We start from the raw sequence: 18,215 nt of genomic DNA, 5'->3' as shown, positions 1-18,215 counted from the left end.
GGTATTAATCAGTGCTGTATTCGTTATACGGTCTTCGATTTATGGCGATATACAAAGAAAAATATTAATGTTTATCCAGAATCATTTGTCCCTATATGTGGAATATAAAACAAAACATGGATCCACAGAACACGTTTGTGACCCTGGACTACAAAAGCAGTCATACGGTCAACTTTTTTAGATTTATACATAATCTGAAAGCTAAATAAATTACCTTCCGTTTCATGATGAATTTAAAGCCCCAGTGAATTTAAAAATAACCATTCTTATTATTCATGAAATATTGCAGCGTTTATAGAAAATAAACTTTCAATGTAGGATTATTTTATTTCCAAAAATAATTTACTCTCTTAATCTTCAATTAAAATCTGAAAATACACTTCCGCCCTTAAATGACTATACATCTCAGATGACATAGTTAAGACGGCTTGGCATGTTTTACTAAATAAAGCTTTAAACTTTTTACAGACTCTAGTATTTCAGACTCATGTTCCCATCAATTACAATTGATTAATAAAAACATCAAATATGACAATGGTCTCACTTCATATAGCACCTTTATTTAGATTACAAAATTTATACATGTAAAAAAACAAAGTAAAAAAAAATATAGGTAGAAATGCGTCCATGTCAGGTCTACAGCATAAACTATAATACTATAACCCTACAGTCAACATAATGATTTCCGTTGAACATTAGTTCCTATTATTACAGTCTACCAGTAACAGGAGATTAAAATGATCCTCATATGGATCATGGCAACTTAACCAATCACGGATTGTTCAATAAAAGCAACCTGGCAACGGAAAGTTTTTTGCTCTACACTTTAGCCTTTGGCTCATCCCAAACCGTACCAGTTAATCTACAAAACAAACTGTATCATTAAATAGCTTGCATGTTAAATCGCAATTTCCCCCTTGTTCTCTAAATAGTACAAAAATGTCAGTTGATCTGTACCAGCTGAGGCTGTTGGCTCCAAGTAGTGTTCTCGTACAAACCCAACAACAGTCCAACCTTTGCAAACCCTGACATAATAAAAACCACAAAACTGGTCTCAGATCAGTAAAACAGATCTACAAACAACGGCTACAAAGAGGTGGCCTGAAGTAAAACACGTACTAAACAAAAAATGTGAAACAAATGCAGGAGACATGCTTACAAACATGTTAGTGAAACAGCCAGACGTCTACAGACTTTTATCTTACTTTATCAAGCTGGACCTATGAACTTATCCTTCTGTTTTTAGCAAAACAATAATATAACATTGACAAGCAGGAAATAAAAATGTAATGTGCACAATGTTAATGGGAAAATGAAAAAAGCTCATTATGATATCAGATTTTGTCAGTTCTGTGATTTAATAAGACCTCAAGATCAAAGTTACAAAACAACAATGTATGATAAAAAGAACAATTGTCAGTGCCTTTATAAAAAACCTGATCTAAATACTCTAGCTCAGGTTGTAAAGTATTAACTAGTCTATACACACTATGGCAACACTCTTAGAGCAAAGATAACATTTACTTTCTTTTGTTTAATCTTTGTCCATTTGAACAATACCTTTAAGTAAAGACTGCGTGAAACTCCCTGTAAAAAGGTAACCGACTGTACTACTGCTGTGCAAACGCTCAATAAATTTGAAATTTGTGAAAGTATTTTATAAACACAAAGCTTACTTGTTGTTAGACTGCTGACCTGTCACAATGTTTTACATAAAACCATGAGTATCATTGTGGAGCAGTTTTTTACTCTGGAAAATAGAGATTGGCTTTAACTTGATCTAACAACCACATGAACAAAAGTACCAAGTGGAAAGGCCAAGTTACACTAGTTTTATCACCACACCTCCACTTTGCCTTGTATTTGTCCAAACAAACAAAATCTTGATTTCAATCATATTCTGTTTATTGGTGTGTTTATTTGTCATTGCTTCGGTTTAAAGTTGCAACGTAATCAGTACCAGCAAGTGTTTATTATTAGCGTTTATAAACGTACCGAACACACAAAAGAGCCAAAGAGAGTGGAAAAAATGAATAATGGCTGTGTTTGCTTTTCAAAAATAAACATTTCAAAAAGCCTCCTCGTAAAATAAGAAAGACTTCTCTGAAAGACACTTGACTTATTTTGGCTAGGATTTTTTTTAGCTCACTTGATTAATTTCACATTTTGTCTGCATTTCCTATTTTACTACATAACGTCAACAAAGAACTCGCTTGGGTTGCCCATAGCCAGATGGAAGGACTGCCGGGATGCAGTAAGCTCAGGAGGAACTGAACCCAGATCCCTGGTCGGAGGAGCTCCAGGGGGACCACCAGGTGTTAAGGAAGGAGGAAGGGCTTGAAGAGTGGAAAGGCCGGGGATAGGGGCGCCCATGGCCGGATGAGGGTGGGGATGCTGCTGCACCATCATTACCATCATGGGATTATAAGGGATGGGGATGCCTGGAGGATATGGAGCCAGATGGGTGGGCGTAACTCTGTGATGCGATCGCTGGCTCAGACTGAGACTATGCTCACTCGGTGTGGCTGAACCGTGGTCCCGCCTCCGGCTGCTCCTAACTGAGTACTCCGATTCGCTGCCGCTGCCAGAGCGGGAGTCAGCACCGCCTCCTACGGGGGACTTGTCATCGCGACCACTGGTGCTGCCGCCTCCTTTGCTTCCCCGCCTGCGTTCACCCTCGCTTCGTGTTGAACCGCTGCTACGACTTCCTGTGAGAGAGACGGAGAAATAACGGGAATATTTATATTATTTAATATTGGTGTAACATTTGATCCTGGATATGATTTTATATCTAATTTATACTAGTGCATCTTTAACAGGAGACTCGCCTTCGCTGTGCTGACTGCCAGCACTTCCTGGTGCGTAGCTATAGCTGGACAACTCATGGTAGGGGGGAGGTTGGGTCGGGTAGGGTTGCGGGTACTGATACGGAAAGGTGTGCATCAGGGGCCAGGGTGTTGCCCCTGGCAAAGGCAGTGGTGCCAGAGTGTCCTGATCAGATGCTCCGCTGGAGCCATCATTATCATTCAGCGAAAGGTTCGCCATATCTAATGAAATGGACGACAGAACGCCGTTAAAATTCACAGTTGAATATGTAAAAATGTGCCAATACATGTGCTTTAGATACATCATAACACGATTGAGCATATCTGAAGGTTTGCCACTTACAGTTTTCACAGTCGCTGAAGTCTCCGAACACATAGTAGCATTGCTCTGAGAATGTGATCTTGTTGACGGTGTGTCTGATAAATCCAGCTTTCAGGAGGTTACTGGCATATTTACGAGCCTCGCGTCTGTCCTGAAAGCCTTCGATGTGGTGGTAAAGCCACTCTACTACATCAGAACCTGTACGAAAATATCATCAAAAGCTTATGACATTAGATTTTTAAGTAAAACATCAGCAAACATGACAAAATGTAGTATTAAAGTGGAACTACTGAAAAGTTCTGCTTCTAGTTTCATTCTAAAGCCACAGAGAAAAGCATGATGTAATGCACATCACAGCTGAAAATCAAAACTGCATGAAACGCGCCGTGAACATTTTCAGATTATCTGTGAGAATTTACAATAACAAATGACATAAAAAAACAAATGTTGACCTGGTCATTCCCATGCTTAAAAAGTGCACCATTTTGAAGGCCTATTCATACCAACAGCAGAGCAAATTCTCTATACCTCAAATTTCACCCCAAAACAATCCACATATTTCTCATTTAAGTAAAAGCAGACAAACTGTACTGCAATCGTAACTGCAAAAAAAAAATTGCAATACACCGATAAAGACCAATATTACCAATGGTAATGTTTACTTACAAGATAACAAATCTACCTCAAAAAAATGTTGATGGCAAAATATTCTCACTTCTAACTTGCAGAAATAATGGTCATGAAATGAAAATGACATTGCATGTAAGCATTTGATTTCTTATTCCCTTAACCTAAACACCTGTGAGTGTATAATAATAAAATGATGATAACACTGGCAATCTGCCTTGAAACAAACATTTTAGGAACACTTCTCGACACTGGGCTTTTAAAAGATTCCAATCAACTGGAATCTAATGTTTGTTAAAACACTTTTTGACTCTTAATTTTTTATTTATTTTTTTATCTTGATTTGAATATGGTAACATGTTATCTCATTCTAAATAGAGTACCTCTGTACCCCGAAAGCAGGTTAGCATTTTAGCAATTCCGGTTCCATCGCTCCAAAGTCTATGGGTAAATCTCCTGGTTATCAAAACCTCTAAATATTTCCATGTTAATCTTTCAAAAATAGCAAATATTGTGTCAATCTGTTTAGATTATCCTGATAGACAAAATGTGTAAACATCATGTACATTTGTTAATCACAGATTTGTTTCTTGAAATCTTCTAAAAGTCTATGGGAAAAATGCATAGGCTGTCAGTCAAGGGAACCAGCACAGCGCTAACTTCCGGGTTGGCCTACAAAAATACACAATCTCTGAGGTACTCTATTATTTATTTTAATAAGTATTATCTTTATAATAATAATCTTTTGAATCTTTCACACCTCTCTCGCATACTCACCCAGGAACGCATTTGGAATGGTGATCTTCAACCACATTCTGTCTCTGACTTCAAGGCCAGATTCAGGAGATGCCATGGCTTTAGCCACTGATGCCATATCAGAATGCAGTGAGAGTGAAAACTCATCAAATCCTACAGTTAGATAAAGAAAGAATAAAAATAAGGCACAGATTAAAAGGAATCTGGGACGTTTTTTAAAATCCAATCTCTACGGCATGCTGTTAATTATTGAAAACAATAATTTGAACAATCTATTCATCAGTGGATGTGTGTGACCGTAAAATGCTTACTCTCGGCCTCTGTGACAGATGAGCTGGACGTGATGGTGCTGGGGGGGTATGGAGCGTACACTCCCCCACTCATAGCTACTGAGTGAGAAACCCACACAGCAGGGTCAATGGGTCGGATCGGCTCATCTAAAAGTGCAACAAAATTGGATTATGAATGATTAATGTAATTTCATGTAAATCATATGAACCCGCTCTATGAAAAGATAACTACAAATCATTTTATACTTTAATAAAAACTTTTTGAATGTGCCAGGATAAGCAGGATAAATAGGGCAATAGATTATGTAGAATACTGTTAGAGTACTGTCTTAAAATTAAGTGAAATGTTTGAGACTCACTGCGGGGCAGTGTGAAGTATCCCTGGGGCGCCGGGTCCCAGCATTTAGCAACGGTCAGGATGATTGGTCTACAAAAATGCATACAAGAGCATGTTCAAATATTTTTTTGTTTAACTTCTACAAATGTAAAATATTAATGACTTGCCATGCATTCAAGCACATATGACAAGCTGTATTTGGGTAGTTGACAGGCTAATATGCAAATTTGTCCTATGGTGTGACGTCAAAAATTTGACAGACAATGAAGATAAATCTCTCTTATGCTATTTTATATGACAAATATAAATGTTAATCATATAAAACAATTTAATATTGACCGTTTGTTTTCAAAATGTCACACTATAGGACAAAACCACACATTTATTATTGTTGTTGTTATTAATTGTATAGCTATGTTTCAGATTTAATTTCAGCAATGATTTTAATAAAAAAATATTATTGATGTGTCCTTAATGCATATTATTTAAGGGAGCTTTTCCAAAAAAACACCAAGTTACCATGCAAAAAATATATGAAGGTTATGCATGTTGAGATTCAAAAATTCTGCTTGTTTGGGACTCACCCTGGTTTGTGTACGATGTCTCTCAAAACCTTCACAGCATCATCATTGCTCATGTTCTCAAAGTTTATATCGTTCACCTGCAGAAAAGCAAAACATTAACATGTCACCAATAGTAGTAAATACCGGAATGAATGATTGGACGGAGAATGTTTTCTGACCTGCAGCAGCATGTCACCAGGCTCTATTCTGCCATCTGCACCCACAGCTCCTCCCTTCATAATGGAGCCGATGTAGATGCCTCCATCACCCCGCTCATTACTCTGACCCACGATGCTGATGCCCAAGAAATTATACTTCTCTATTAAAAACACAGAATCACAATTGTGGTGAAATCGTATTTCTCTGACAATGGAATGTCCACATGTTTTCCTTTTTGCCAAGCAGCTGGTTGCATTATTAGCAGTGCAAAGGTTTAAGGCTTGATTTCCAAGTAACAATTGATAAAAGCCAAATGTATAATTGTACATTTATGTGACTTAAAACAGATTTTATGTTATCAGGTATTAAAGAGTAACTTAAAATGTCCTTAAACTTACATAGCAAACAACAGTGTTTTAAACTAGTTGTTGGACACAACATAAACCAAAATAAGAATTTAAAATCACAATATTTACTCTTTACATAAAGATGAATACTTATAGGTCACTGAAGGCATTTTCAAGTTTTCTGTGAATTTTGTACACATAGAATCCATGCTGGTCTGCTCATTTCAAGTCTACATTTGTCTATTTATTATGTTATGAAAAGTCTTGGATAAAAATAAGAGCAAAGATTAAAACACTTCACCCACCCATGTTGAGTGTAACAGTGATGATGTTAAGGGACATTGTGGAGTCAGTCACGCTGCTGAATGACGAAGCCTTCGTAAAAAACAAATTAAATGACATTTAATTTAAAATAAACAACTGAGGACGTTGCAAGTTATTATAAAGTTAACACAAGTCTTAGATGATGCTGATGTACCCGTTCTAGTTTGGGAGGACGCTGTTTCCTTCGCCTGCGGTGTCTCTTCAACAATCGAGAAGCTGTACTCTGTTCTGTTGAACTGCTAAATCTACAGAGAGACAGAGTCAGACATGAAACCATGAGAAAAACTAATGTGTTCTACACATATTTTTTATTCTACAGAATACAAGTCCAGTCTCAAAGGGCTGGTGTTTGAGTCATTTAGCAAAGATTTTCACATGAAACACTTCATTCAGTGCTGTGTACCTGCTCATGGTATCATCATCATCTGAATCACAAAAGCTAGTGGTTTCCAATTCACTGCTCATCATGGTGGAGGAGCTCTCATAGCCTGCCAGGTGGCGCTCTATCCGTGTCTGGCCATTTACACGCGAAACTGTAGCAGCAGAGAAACATAAAACCTGAATTCACATTTATTTAAACAACAAATCGCAACAAAAAACTGATTCAGACTTTGTAGTACATTTGTGGAGGAAAGTCATAGGAATCATGCTTAGAATTCAAGTGATAGTTTACCCCAAAATGAAAATTCTGTGATAATTTACTCACCATGTCATTTCAAAACTGTATGAATTTCTTCGGCAGAACAAAACTAAAATGTATTTTGAAAAATGTTGTCAACCGGCCCGGTATTGGTTTTGTGTCCAAAAGTGAATGGGGGCCACTGCTGTACCGTTAACAACTTACTTAAAAATAGCTTCTGTGTTCGTCGGAAGAATTTTGGGTGAATGTTTGGAAGAATTTTGGGTGAACTATCACTTTAAATACTATCATACTCCTGCCCTTACTGGAAAATGTGTACACTTTTAAGTATGCCAAGTTGCAGTATCAGTATGCAGCAATATATTTTTCAAATAGTAGTGTCAAGTTCTCAAAAATAAATATATTTATTTTGCATTCTGCAGTAAACTTGGTTCATTGATCACATGTGATGTATATATATTAAATATAGTGTGTAATATAATGAGTCCTATTCTGTGGGAAAAAAAATCTCTCTTACTAGCTTTCCTGTAACTCAGTGGTAAGAGCATTGCAAGGTCGTGGGTTTGATCCCAGGGGATTGCACATAGAAACAAATGTATAGGATAATGCAATGTTAGTAGCTTTGGATAAAAGCGTCTGCCAAATCTATAAATGTAAATGTACTTCTTTATATAACACATATAAATATTAATATATTAGAATTATATTAAAAGTTAACATTATTAATAACACATTTTTCCTCTGAAACACATTAGGACACATGTATGGTATATTTGTCAACTACTCAAATATATTTAGACAATTTTTTTACATTTTGCCTTTATACAGTACAGTAGAAGAGAGTCTGGAAGCAAATTGGGAGAGAGAAAGGGGCAGGATCAGGAAAGGAGAGATTTCGAACTCATGTCATATATGCATAACACTCATGCTCATTATATTGCTTTAGACTTATAAAGAGGTGGAAAGTAACAAATTACATTTACTCGCATTACTATATTGAATAGGTTTTTGTGTACTTGTACTTTTTTAAGTAGCTTTTAGAATCTGTAATTTCACTTGTGTTCAAGTATGATTTGTTTGATGTATTGTACTTCGTTATATTTAAAAGCACATCCCTTACGGAGTAAAATAATAGAGACGGAGATGTTAAGCTGTGTTCCTACCAAACGCAAATCAAGTGTTAAGCGCGAGTGATTTACATGTAAAGTGAATACAAAGATGAAATAGGACATCCTTACGGCGTGAATGGAGCGTTTCGGGCGTTTGACTCTGTCTGAACTTTGGTGAAAATTTGGGCCACATCAACCAATCAGGAGCTTGCTTTAGTATTGTTGTGATTATGACATAGCGAGCGGAGGCAGAAGTCCAGAACAATAATGGAGGACAAAATCCTCGTTGCTGTATGTGAATACCCGGAGCTGTACGATACATCATCTTACTTTTATCGAAACAGGAATAAAAAGGATCATGCTTGGAGGAAAGTGAGTGAGGAGGTCGGACAATCTTGTAAATTGTAAAAAATACTCTTTACTCAATTTGAGCTGAAAAATTTAGTAAAGAGTATATATATATATATATATATACACACACACAGATATATATATATATATATATATACATACATACATATATACATACATACATACATACATATATATATACTGTTAATTCCCCAAAAAAAAGTTTGATGAAGATGCCAAAAGGAGGAAAAATTGAATTGGAGATTGAAGTGTAACTAAAGGAATGTCGATCCTGCATATCGGGTTTTTGATCACATAAACATGCAAAAAAAATTATTCTAACCATGCTGTTCTATGCTCTCTCTTCGTCTTGGTCTCTCTCTCCTAAATGATACCACGGACTCCGTTTCTGTCGTCTCATCCAAAGTATCCACACTGCTGGCCACATTAGGACTGAGAAAAAGAAAGAGAGAAAAACAAGTAAGATCAAAACGTAAATGTTTTGGTCCTTTAACTTCCTTTAAGTTTGTTGGTTTGTACTAACAAATAAAACATTCACAAACATATTCAATTTCAGGTTTTTGGCAAAAAAACAGCATTTATGGTACATTATCTCAGCACCACATACCAGTGCATGATGGGATTTCACCATCCACATTCAAAAAGAGCTGAACTGAAACCAAAAACCCTTTATTAGTCTGCTTTCAAAATACCAATTATGCAATGGCCTAAACAGGTGAGACATGTTTTTAACATCAAGTCTTTTTCTCATCCTTACTAAAAGCAAAAATAAAACAAGGGCCACAGCCAATGCAAATGTATTTACTTGATGTGTACCTCTTTGTGAAGCAGGATTTAAAATCTACGAGAAATCATTGTGGGCAGAGATACCCAGCAGGAAAAAAAACTGACAAAAATAGAAACAAAGTACTCAACACAATGTCCCTGCCACTCTCGTGCATGTGGCTGCTTAGGACATGTAAAGTGATAGCTTCTATCACCTGTTGCTTTACAATGTCTCAACTGCTTAAGACACAGTGACATAGTGTGCAAACAGCATATAGAACATGAAGGATTGTAAAATATCATTGATATTCCTGTCCTTCATTGCAAGTTTAACAGCCCACCAGGTAAACCGTTGCCTTTTAGCGTAGATATTTGTTTTGTTTCTATTAACTGACAGATTTTTTTGTGTCAGTATTTGTCTCACTGAAAGGAAGGAGGTCTCGAGTCTCCGATGCCACCGGGTCGCTCTGCAGGTGGAGGGGGTAGAGGGGGCGGAGGGGGCGACGGTTCTGGTCGGACTTCTATGACTGGGGCTGGAGGTGCTGCAACTTCAACCGCAGAGCTTTCTGAGGACACTAGCTAGAAACGGAGATAAAACATGAGATTATGGAACAGTGACGTAATGGATGAGACACAGGCATACGAGAAAATTGATTTCAAGAAAGAATAGAAACATTAGACATGGACCTCCACCCCTGGGCTCATTCACACCGCGTCAACATCAAAAAACGAACAATGGAGTCTAACACCTCTGTGGCAGCACTGCATTATGGGACATATCATATGACATTTCATACACTTTTTGCCACAACTGGTAAATGGTTGTTTTAGGGGAATACATCTCTGGCACTACTTCCAACAGCTAAGGCAAAACCTCTGGCTAGAGGTTCGAAGCTCAGTCACATGTGAAAATGATAGTGTTTGCTAAAATAAAAAATAGACATTTCAAACTATTTGTTTTCTTCTTTTGGGCAACTGAATCATTTATGTATGAAGATTCTACACCAATACAAATGATCAAAGTAAAGCAGCAGGATATAATAACAGTGAGTCTCTTACCCAAGACACCACTCTTCCATTAAAGCAAGGAAGCTTAGCAGAATCATCCGAGATTTCTTCTTTCACCACTCTGTCAAAGAAACAAATACATTCATGAACATACACAGATAACTGTCTAACAGCGGAATACCACATGCTTATATGGGTGATTCTCACAAAATCTTGGTTTCAAGATGTCAAACATAAAACAAATATCCATATGATTCATTTAAAACAAAGTCTGACATGTTTAAAATCATAATTACTTAACTTATACTGACAGTTTGACTCAATTTGTAAAAAGTTGTACGGCCTTATAAAATGTATTACCGTTTTACCATACAGTATTATCATTTAAAACTGTTAATTCCATAGCATGTTTTGCCCCCAAAAAAGTGAAGCCATGATGCCTTAGCATGTTTTTATTAATCATACATAAGCCATTAATGAAGTATATTTAAAAAAATTACACATGTAACATTTTATAAATGCAGAAAACTAACTATATCGGTAATGTGAATGAAAGGAAGTTGTGTACACAGCATGACAAAAGAATATAACTTTTTTAACTAGAAAATCTAGTAATCTGTTAACCTAATAGCCATTTAAAGGTACTGGTAGATGTGCATCTTTACATACAGGTGAATGTTATATGTCATTTGCGAACATCTAGTTGAACAACCAAATCTTCAGAATATTTTAACTCGACCCTGTTTTATTTGGAGCATAACGCACTTACAAATCGGGACACGTTACGTTGATGAGAATTTCAGCAGAAAAAGCAATACAACACATAAATAATTAATTCTTGTTAAAATGATGCTTTGTGCAAGGTAGAGAACACAATTATGTTTATAACGATCATTTTTGTGTAAACGAAAGATATGTTTGTAATTTAAATCTTTACTGCTGTGATGTTTCAATTGTCTCGTAAGAATGACACATAATAGACTACAGTTTTGCCATCAAGAAATTAGTCAAGTACATTTTTAGCCCAATATTTTCTTTTAAAACAGTAAAACACAAACTCAATTTTGCGGGGTCCACAGAATGTGTCTGTAAAGTTTCTGCTCAAAATAGACCACAGATTATTTATCAAAAACCATGATCTAAATGTCCATTTCTAAACGTGAAGTAAACACTGTCTGAGCTTGTGCTTCCAGTAATAACAAATCTGGAGGCTAACAAAGTCATCACTGGACACGAGTGTAGTGACTGTTCACACTCAATGCGGTGCGACACATGAAATCCCAATCTGTCAAAAAAAACAGGCAAGATGCCCTCTCTTATCTTTAAAGATTTAATATTTTTAAGGTCCTCCTTTGGTTAATGGAGTGTCCAACAACAAGTTTACGTACATGCACGGTGTAAAAAAACATACTTCTTGACTGACTCTCAAATGATTTGTTCGGCAATTCATCAGTCTTATCCACTCCTTTCTGTCAGCCTACTCTGATCTGATTGGTCAGATGGCCTAGTCTGCTGTAATTGGAATTGAAATTAGAACGACAGATGACTCGTTCGTGTGATTCAAATTATTTTTTCCAAAGCCAATAACATTGTTATTCGTTCGCTTTCGGCTTAACAACTTGGCAGGCTGCTTACATTCACAGCACAGGAACATTAAACACCACATGAAATGTAATTTTAAGGACATTGTAATATTTACGGTTTAAAACCAACGTTTATTGAAGGGTCATGGATGGCATCAGTCAGCTGTGCTCCGATGCAACTCTGGAGATACGAGATCCAGCCATGGCACAGAGCAAAAATCACATAGTTTCTGATTAAATTATATGATATTTGTCAGTTTTCACAAATCATCATAAATGTAATATATGTACTGACTTCATCCAACTGCCCGAATGAGGATGTGACATGCTGGACACAGAACAATCTGCTTCATCGTCACTGCGTGCTAAATAAAAAAAACCTGTTCACAACATCTAGTTTACGTCATCAAACATTTTAGGTTTTTACCTACCAACTTCCTAAAACAAACAAATCAGTAACACTCACAAAAAAACCCGTCCTTTATCTATCACAACATCATGACAGTAAACCTGTAGAATTTAACCTTTGGATAACATTGCTTACGACAGGCAACTTCAAGTCCGACAGTGATTGTTTTGATTTACCACTTAAAACAAGACCTTAACTAACATGCAATCTTTTCACATAAAGTCCTGCCTGACTCATATTCCTGTGTTCTTTATTTAGTCTGGGTTAGTTCCTCGTCCTCGCTCATCCATCTCGGGGGTTTAAGAGCCCTAAGGCCTGTCACTGCCTGCATGACACTACAGATAAAGAATCATTCTTGTACTTCTATGTACACACACACACACATAACATAACATACAAAACATACAAGTTTTGTGTGCAAGACGCTTCCTGCTTTAAACAAACAAACAAGAACTGCATTAAAAGGCATTTTATAATAGCCTCTATCAGGCTTCTGAAGAATTCTCCTGTTCAAGACAGGGCTGCTTGTGTTCAACGCTCTGGGAAACTTGAGTAACTTCAGTTTCAACCTCATTCATGCACTGTGTGAATCTGCATACAAACATTACAAGGGGTCCTCATAACACAAAGCCTTAATCTGACTGACTGGGTTTATGCAATTTCTGGGAATCAGGGATGCTTTTTAAATGGTTCATTTGGAAGTCATGCAACAAGCTATAAGCGTTTCAACACTGAATCATGCATCTATGAATCGGGACTTTACATTGGGGCACTTAGGCAAAAAATATATAAATAAATACTAATGAAAATAAAATATTCTATGCCAGTCCGCACTTCCATCTATGCAAAACAGACTAGACACATTGTCATCTTTTGTGTCTAGTCTAAGAACTAAACTTAGAAAGTAAATTAACAACAAGTTGACAAGGTATGTATACAAGATAACAAGCTAACAGTAATCATGCCTTTAAACTCTTTATTCCATTCTAAAGATTGTTCATGGCCACAATTAAGCGTAAAGTGGACCAGATCTACGGAGTCAAAACATCCGGATGTCTAGGTGGCCAGAAAGGACTGACAATTTAACCAGACATTTAAATATGCAACAAGTATTATTTGCGAAAAAAAAGCAAAATGTTCAAAATGTTTCTTATAAAATGAAACCGTAAACTGTAACGTTTTGCCTGTTAGTGCAGCTGATAAATCCATCATAAAATTACAAAACGTATGGCAGGCCGGGCACTGAAACTTTGCTCATGATTTCTCCTCTCTAAACAATAAATTACTCACATTTCTGAGAGCACTCGGCACATGTGGAAATTATCAAGCCAACTAAGGTTAAAAACCCCACTGGGAGCAACAACAGTAGGATCCACAGAGCCAAAAAACAATTTTCAAAGAATGGCACACGTGATCCTGTTTTATAAGCTTCATTATACAGGAAACAAATGCTGACAAACATACGTGGACACGATCTGTTAACTCTGAATTACCGCAGGTCTGGGAAGTAAACAAGCTGCTGTATTTAGTGTTCCATTTGCATTGTGACATTGCTGCCTAAGGGTGGGATAAAATAGCCCACTAATAATGGATACAGCAGACCTGGGTACACCACAAAGCGATGATTTCAATGAGGTGTCTGAAAGACCAAGTGAGTGAGAGAAAAGCGAGAGACAAATGGGTGATGACAGACAGTGCCCCTTTTTAATCTAAAGTCCTGATATGTCCCTCACACCTTTGAACATCAGCCTAAAACAAAGAAGAAAAAAACATAAAAACCACAATGTGACTTCACAAAACAAAACCATGCACTGCGGTAAAATCATTGTAACACATCACTGAGTGGTTTAATTCCATTCAAAAAGCAATCTGGTATAAGACACCAATGTTCAAATTATTGCTTTAGCCCTTTAATAATAGTGATAAACATTGGTTTGTTGTGTAATAGCTTAAAACAATGTCACATCCAACAAGATTTTTAAAGCTTTAATAAATATCATTAAAAAAAAAATGTATAAATCATAAACCATTTCTTTCTGGATGTAGGCTTCATCGTGCAGCTTTTATTGCAGGAGCATACAATTCCATGAAGCCAGAGTTCAGGAAGGAGTTCATTGTCAAATGAGTATTTGGAGCAATAAAATATATCCCTGCTGAAACATTACATCTGTGCTTTGATAGATCTGCCAAATGGAAAAGTTTTACAGTGGAAGATATTTTACTTCCAGAATGTTTCTTTTCTTTTAAGACATTAACTGAAATGCTTGATAGATTCTTTACACCCTATTATTAAGTAATATTCATTATTTAAATAATTTGTAAATAAACGTAAATAAGCGTCTGTGACTTAAAGTATAGTTCCTCCCAAAATAAAAATTCTGTAAACATTTATTCACATTCGAGTTGTTCATATATTTGTTAAATATGTCAAAATGTCTTTGTTCTAAAAATCACAGAGAAAGGTATTTGGAAGAATGCTTATAACCAAACAGTTATTGGTCCCCATTGACAACAATAGTAGGAAAGGAAAAATTATTATAATTTCTTTGTTCTGTTGAACACAAAAGAAGATATTTTGAAGAATGTAGGACAGAAAACAGTTCTGGGACACTTTCTACTACCATTGTAATTTTTCCTACTATAGTTAATGGGGTTCAAGAACTGTTAGTTTCCAAGCATTCGTCCAAACATCTTTCTCTGTGTTCAACCAAACAAAGACATTTAAACAGGTTTTGAAAAACTAGAGAGTGAGTAATTCAAGAGAGAATATTCAAGTAAGGGTGAACTATCCCTTTAAACTTTACTACAAACAAACAATTGTATTTATACTGTATCTATAAAAAAGCAGATCTGTAAGCAAGCACTTAAGAACTGGGCAACTAAAAGTGTTGCAATAAGGGTGTGGAGGTAAAGTAAGTAGTTTTCTGCTGGTCGTTTAAACTCACATGGCCATCACCATTATGAGAGAGGGACCCACCAAATTCAGTCTTCATCTCATGCAAAGTATAAAGCTTTTCCAAAGTGGAATAGTTACATCATACACCTTTAAAGACAGGTTATCTTAATGTGTAAAACATACCATATTCATAAAAGTCCAGCTCTAAACAATAAATCAAGACAACTTTACCGAATGTGAACGAATGAATGACGGACCAAGCAAATGTAGTATGCCAGAGCATAAGGTACCAATGTAATTCAACTCTTTATTTACATCTTGAAGCTGCCTTTAAGATACTCAGCCCCTGACAACTGCCTGTTGTCCTAGGCATGGTAAACATGGCTACGGTCTACGTCTGCGAGAAGCACAAGGTCAGAAAGAGGTCATACGATGGAGCAAACTGTACATACGGTGTATAAGAGTGCTTAACTAATGACTGCCAGCACTCTGCGCATTACAGCTAGCCACAGCTACAGCGACAATAATGGAAGGGAGAAAGAAACAAGACCTTCAATGGCTTAATCGCATTAATCTGTGGGGAACAGAAAGCACATGCATCTACTATCAACAGCGTCTCAAAAGGCTGTGCGAAAAGAAGGCTATACACATGACACACAGCTGCTGAAATACACAAGTTTAGCAAAGAACAAATACAATAGGACAAATAACAAGACAACCAAGATATCATGACATCTTAAATTATTTTTATAAAATCAGTTTCTCCTTGTACAACACAACAACATAAAAAGGATCGTGACAGGTAAAGTGATGTCATCAGATAAATACCATGGAACAGATCATTTTGAATGTGCAAAATCTACAAGATACCGGGTCCAGGCTCCTCATAAAAAATGATTTTTCTGTTGTGAGTTTTGTTGTGTAACTCAATTCACATAAATGATCCCGTTCAAAGATTTCTATTCCCTTGGTTTTCATCATGGTGTGTTGCTTGTATGTTTTGTGACAGTATACCTCCTCTATTGTTTTGAGTAGTAAAGCTGTCAGATCTTGCGAAACATTGTCCAGGTACAGCACATTTCAGCTTCACCTAACAGAGGCTGTTTAGTGTCGCGACCAATCTTTTTAAATTCACTACATCATCAAGAACCAAAATATATCTAACCAAAAAAGTACCTAAAATATCATTTCATATTTGAATTAATAACATCACAACATTTTTTTAAATACAATTCTTCACAAATGGTGTGTATCAATTGTACCATGGTTTTGTATGGGAATGTACCACGAGACGTATAATCTATCCATCTATAAAAAAATACACTGTGGTGTCTTTTTACTCGACAGTGTCGTTACAACTCTGGAAAACTGATGGCGACATTTGCAGCATCACTGTTGTGTGTTGATCTAGTCAGCAGCTGCTCTAAAGCCACATTCCACTCAATCACATTAACTAGAGACCTAAAGCTCATTCCAGTAAACATCCAGGGAATTTTCCTACTCTGACTACACATACACATCCTAGTTGTAATGTCAGGAACATTTTTATCCCAATCATTTAGAAGACAAACCGACCGTCTCATAAACGGTTAAGAGGCGCCAGTTTGACGAACTGCTTTGAGATAAAAAAGCATTTGGATGCTGTGTTCAAAAATAGAAAATAACAGAAATTACTGAAATATTGCGATGGGAGTTGCATTATGATACCGTGTAATGTTTGGACATATACCATATTATTTAGAACAGCTAGCTTACTCCAAATACCACGGCACATGAATTTGGTACTCATTCAGTAAACCAGGGGAAAATAAAGAGAAATGTCATGGGGGGTTATTTGGACATACTCCACGTGTTTTGTTTTTTGTTTGTTTTGTTTTTTGACATGGCTTCATCAAAATGTCAGGTTTATGGACGGGTTTCCCGATATTTAAGTGAATATAGAACCAAATTATATCGATGTTATATGCCATCTCTGCAACACGGCACAGACACACTTCTTGAAAAAAGGATGCAAGTTCACAGCCGCAACTCACCCAAAGTCCTGATCCATGGACTTGAAGAAGAACTTATAGTTGGGTTTATTGAGGACTTGTTTAAAGTCCAACAGTGTGATCTCTTCCGAGGAGATGGGGATCTTCACCAGGTACGGCGTCTCCTCTTCGTCGATATGATAGATTATTTTGGTTTCCGCCATTTCCTATGCAGTTTTCCCCTGCGTCGGTCCGACCAAACTAACTTTCCAGGCGGATTAGTTGAAGAGAAGTTGAAACACAGACCAGATTTTACGACACAAACGACCTTTCAATCTTTGCGATCATTTTTCACGTCGGCGGTAAAAGATCCTGCTATTTGTTGCATTCAATTGTTTCTTGTCTTCCTCCTGTTTTTGTTGTTAAATCCCCCAGGTATTCATACATTCACAGCGCTCCCAAACTTTTCCAGCGAGCGCCCGTACAGCGCGGTTGGGGGAGGAGAGGCAAAGCCAACGCGGCGTTATGACGTTTAGCAGGAGCGTGAAGCCCCCTCCCCTCCGACACACTCCGGCGCTTCATTATATTTCCCCCAAGACCCTCCCACAGAGTGTCCCCAAAAGAATACGGACGCAATATATAAATGTCCATGTAAGGTGAAAGATATAATTGAAAAGATGAGAAATAACAGCTCTCTGTGTGACAGCACTGGGCTCTGTAGAAATCAACAGATTAAGAGCGGCCCGCGCATTTTAGCCAATCAGACCACGCCAATGAAATACGTTTGTCCCAACAATTGTCGACTGTTCGGGGAACCTTGGTCTGTTTTCCATTGAACGCCTCTAGAGGCTGGGTTGGGCAAAAATATATATATAAAAAAAATTATGTGTATCATAATAAACTACAAAATACA

The 18,215-nt window shown here is 36.9% G+C and overlaps 1 protein-coding gene across 1 annotated transcript; it reads right to left on the bottom strand.

Moving 5' to 3' along the window:
- Window positions 1-540: 540 nt before the first annotated feature.
- On the bottom strand, window positions 541-17,918 carry LOC130419761 (segment polarity protein dishevelled homolog DVL-2-like). Its single transcript, XM_056746724.1, has 15 exons — window positions 17,366-17,918; window positions 10,496-10,565; window positions 9,861-10,015; window positions 8,994-9,103; window positions 6,954-7,083; window positions 6,705-6,795; window positions 6,532-6,601; window positions 5,900-6,039; window positions 5,742-5,818; window positions 5,180-5,247; window positions 4,842-4,967; window positions 4,552-4,683; window positions 3,169-3,345; window positions 2,825-3,047; window positions 541-2,704 (listed from the first exon to the last, which is right to left on the bottom strand). Exons 1-15 carry the CDS (start codon window positions 17,524-17,526, stop codon window positions 2,188-2,190), a joined length of 2,247 nt encoding a protein of 748 aa, XP_056602702.1. The 5' UTR covers window positions 17,527-17,918; the 3' UTR covers window positions 541-2,187.
- Window positions 17,919-18,215: the final 297 nt, after the last annotated feature.

This window comes from Triplophysa dalaica, chromosome 4, assembly GCF_015846415.1.
Source record: "Triplophysa dalaica isolate WHDGS20190420 chromosome 4, ASM1584641v1, whole genome shotgun sequence".
In the NCBI taxonomy this organism is placed as follows: domain Eukaryota; kingdom Metazoa; phylum Chordata; class Actinopteri; order Cypriniformes; family Nemacheilidae; genus Triplophysa; species Triplophysa dalaica.
Note: the sequence above shows the minus strand (reverse complement) of the source record. Positions and strands in the feature narration are given on the sequence as shown.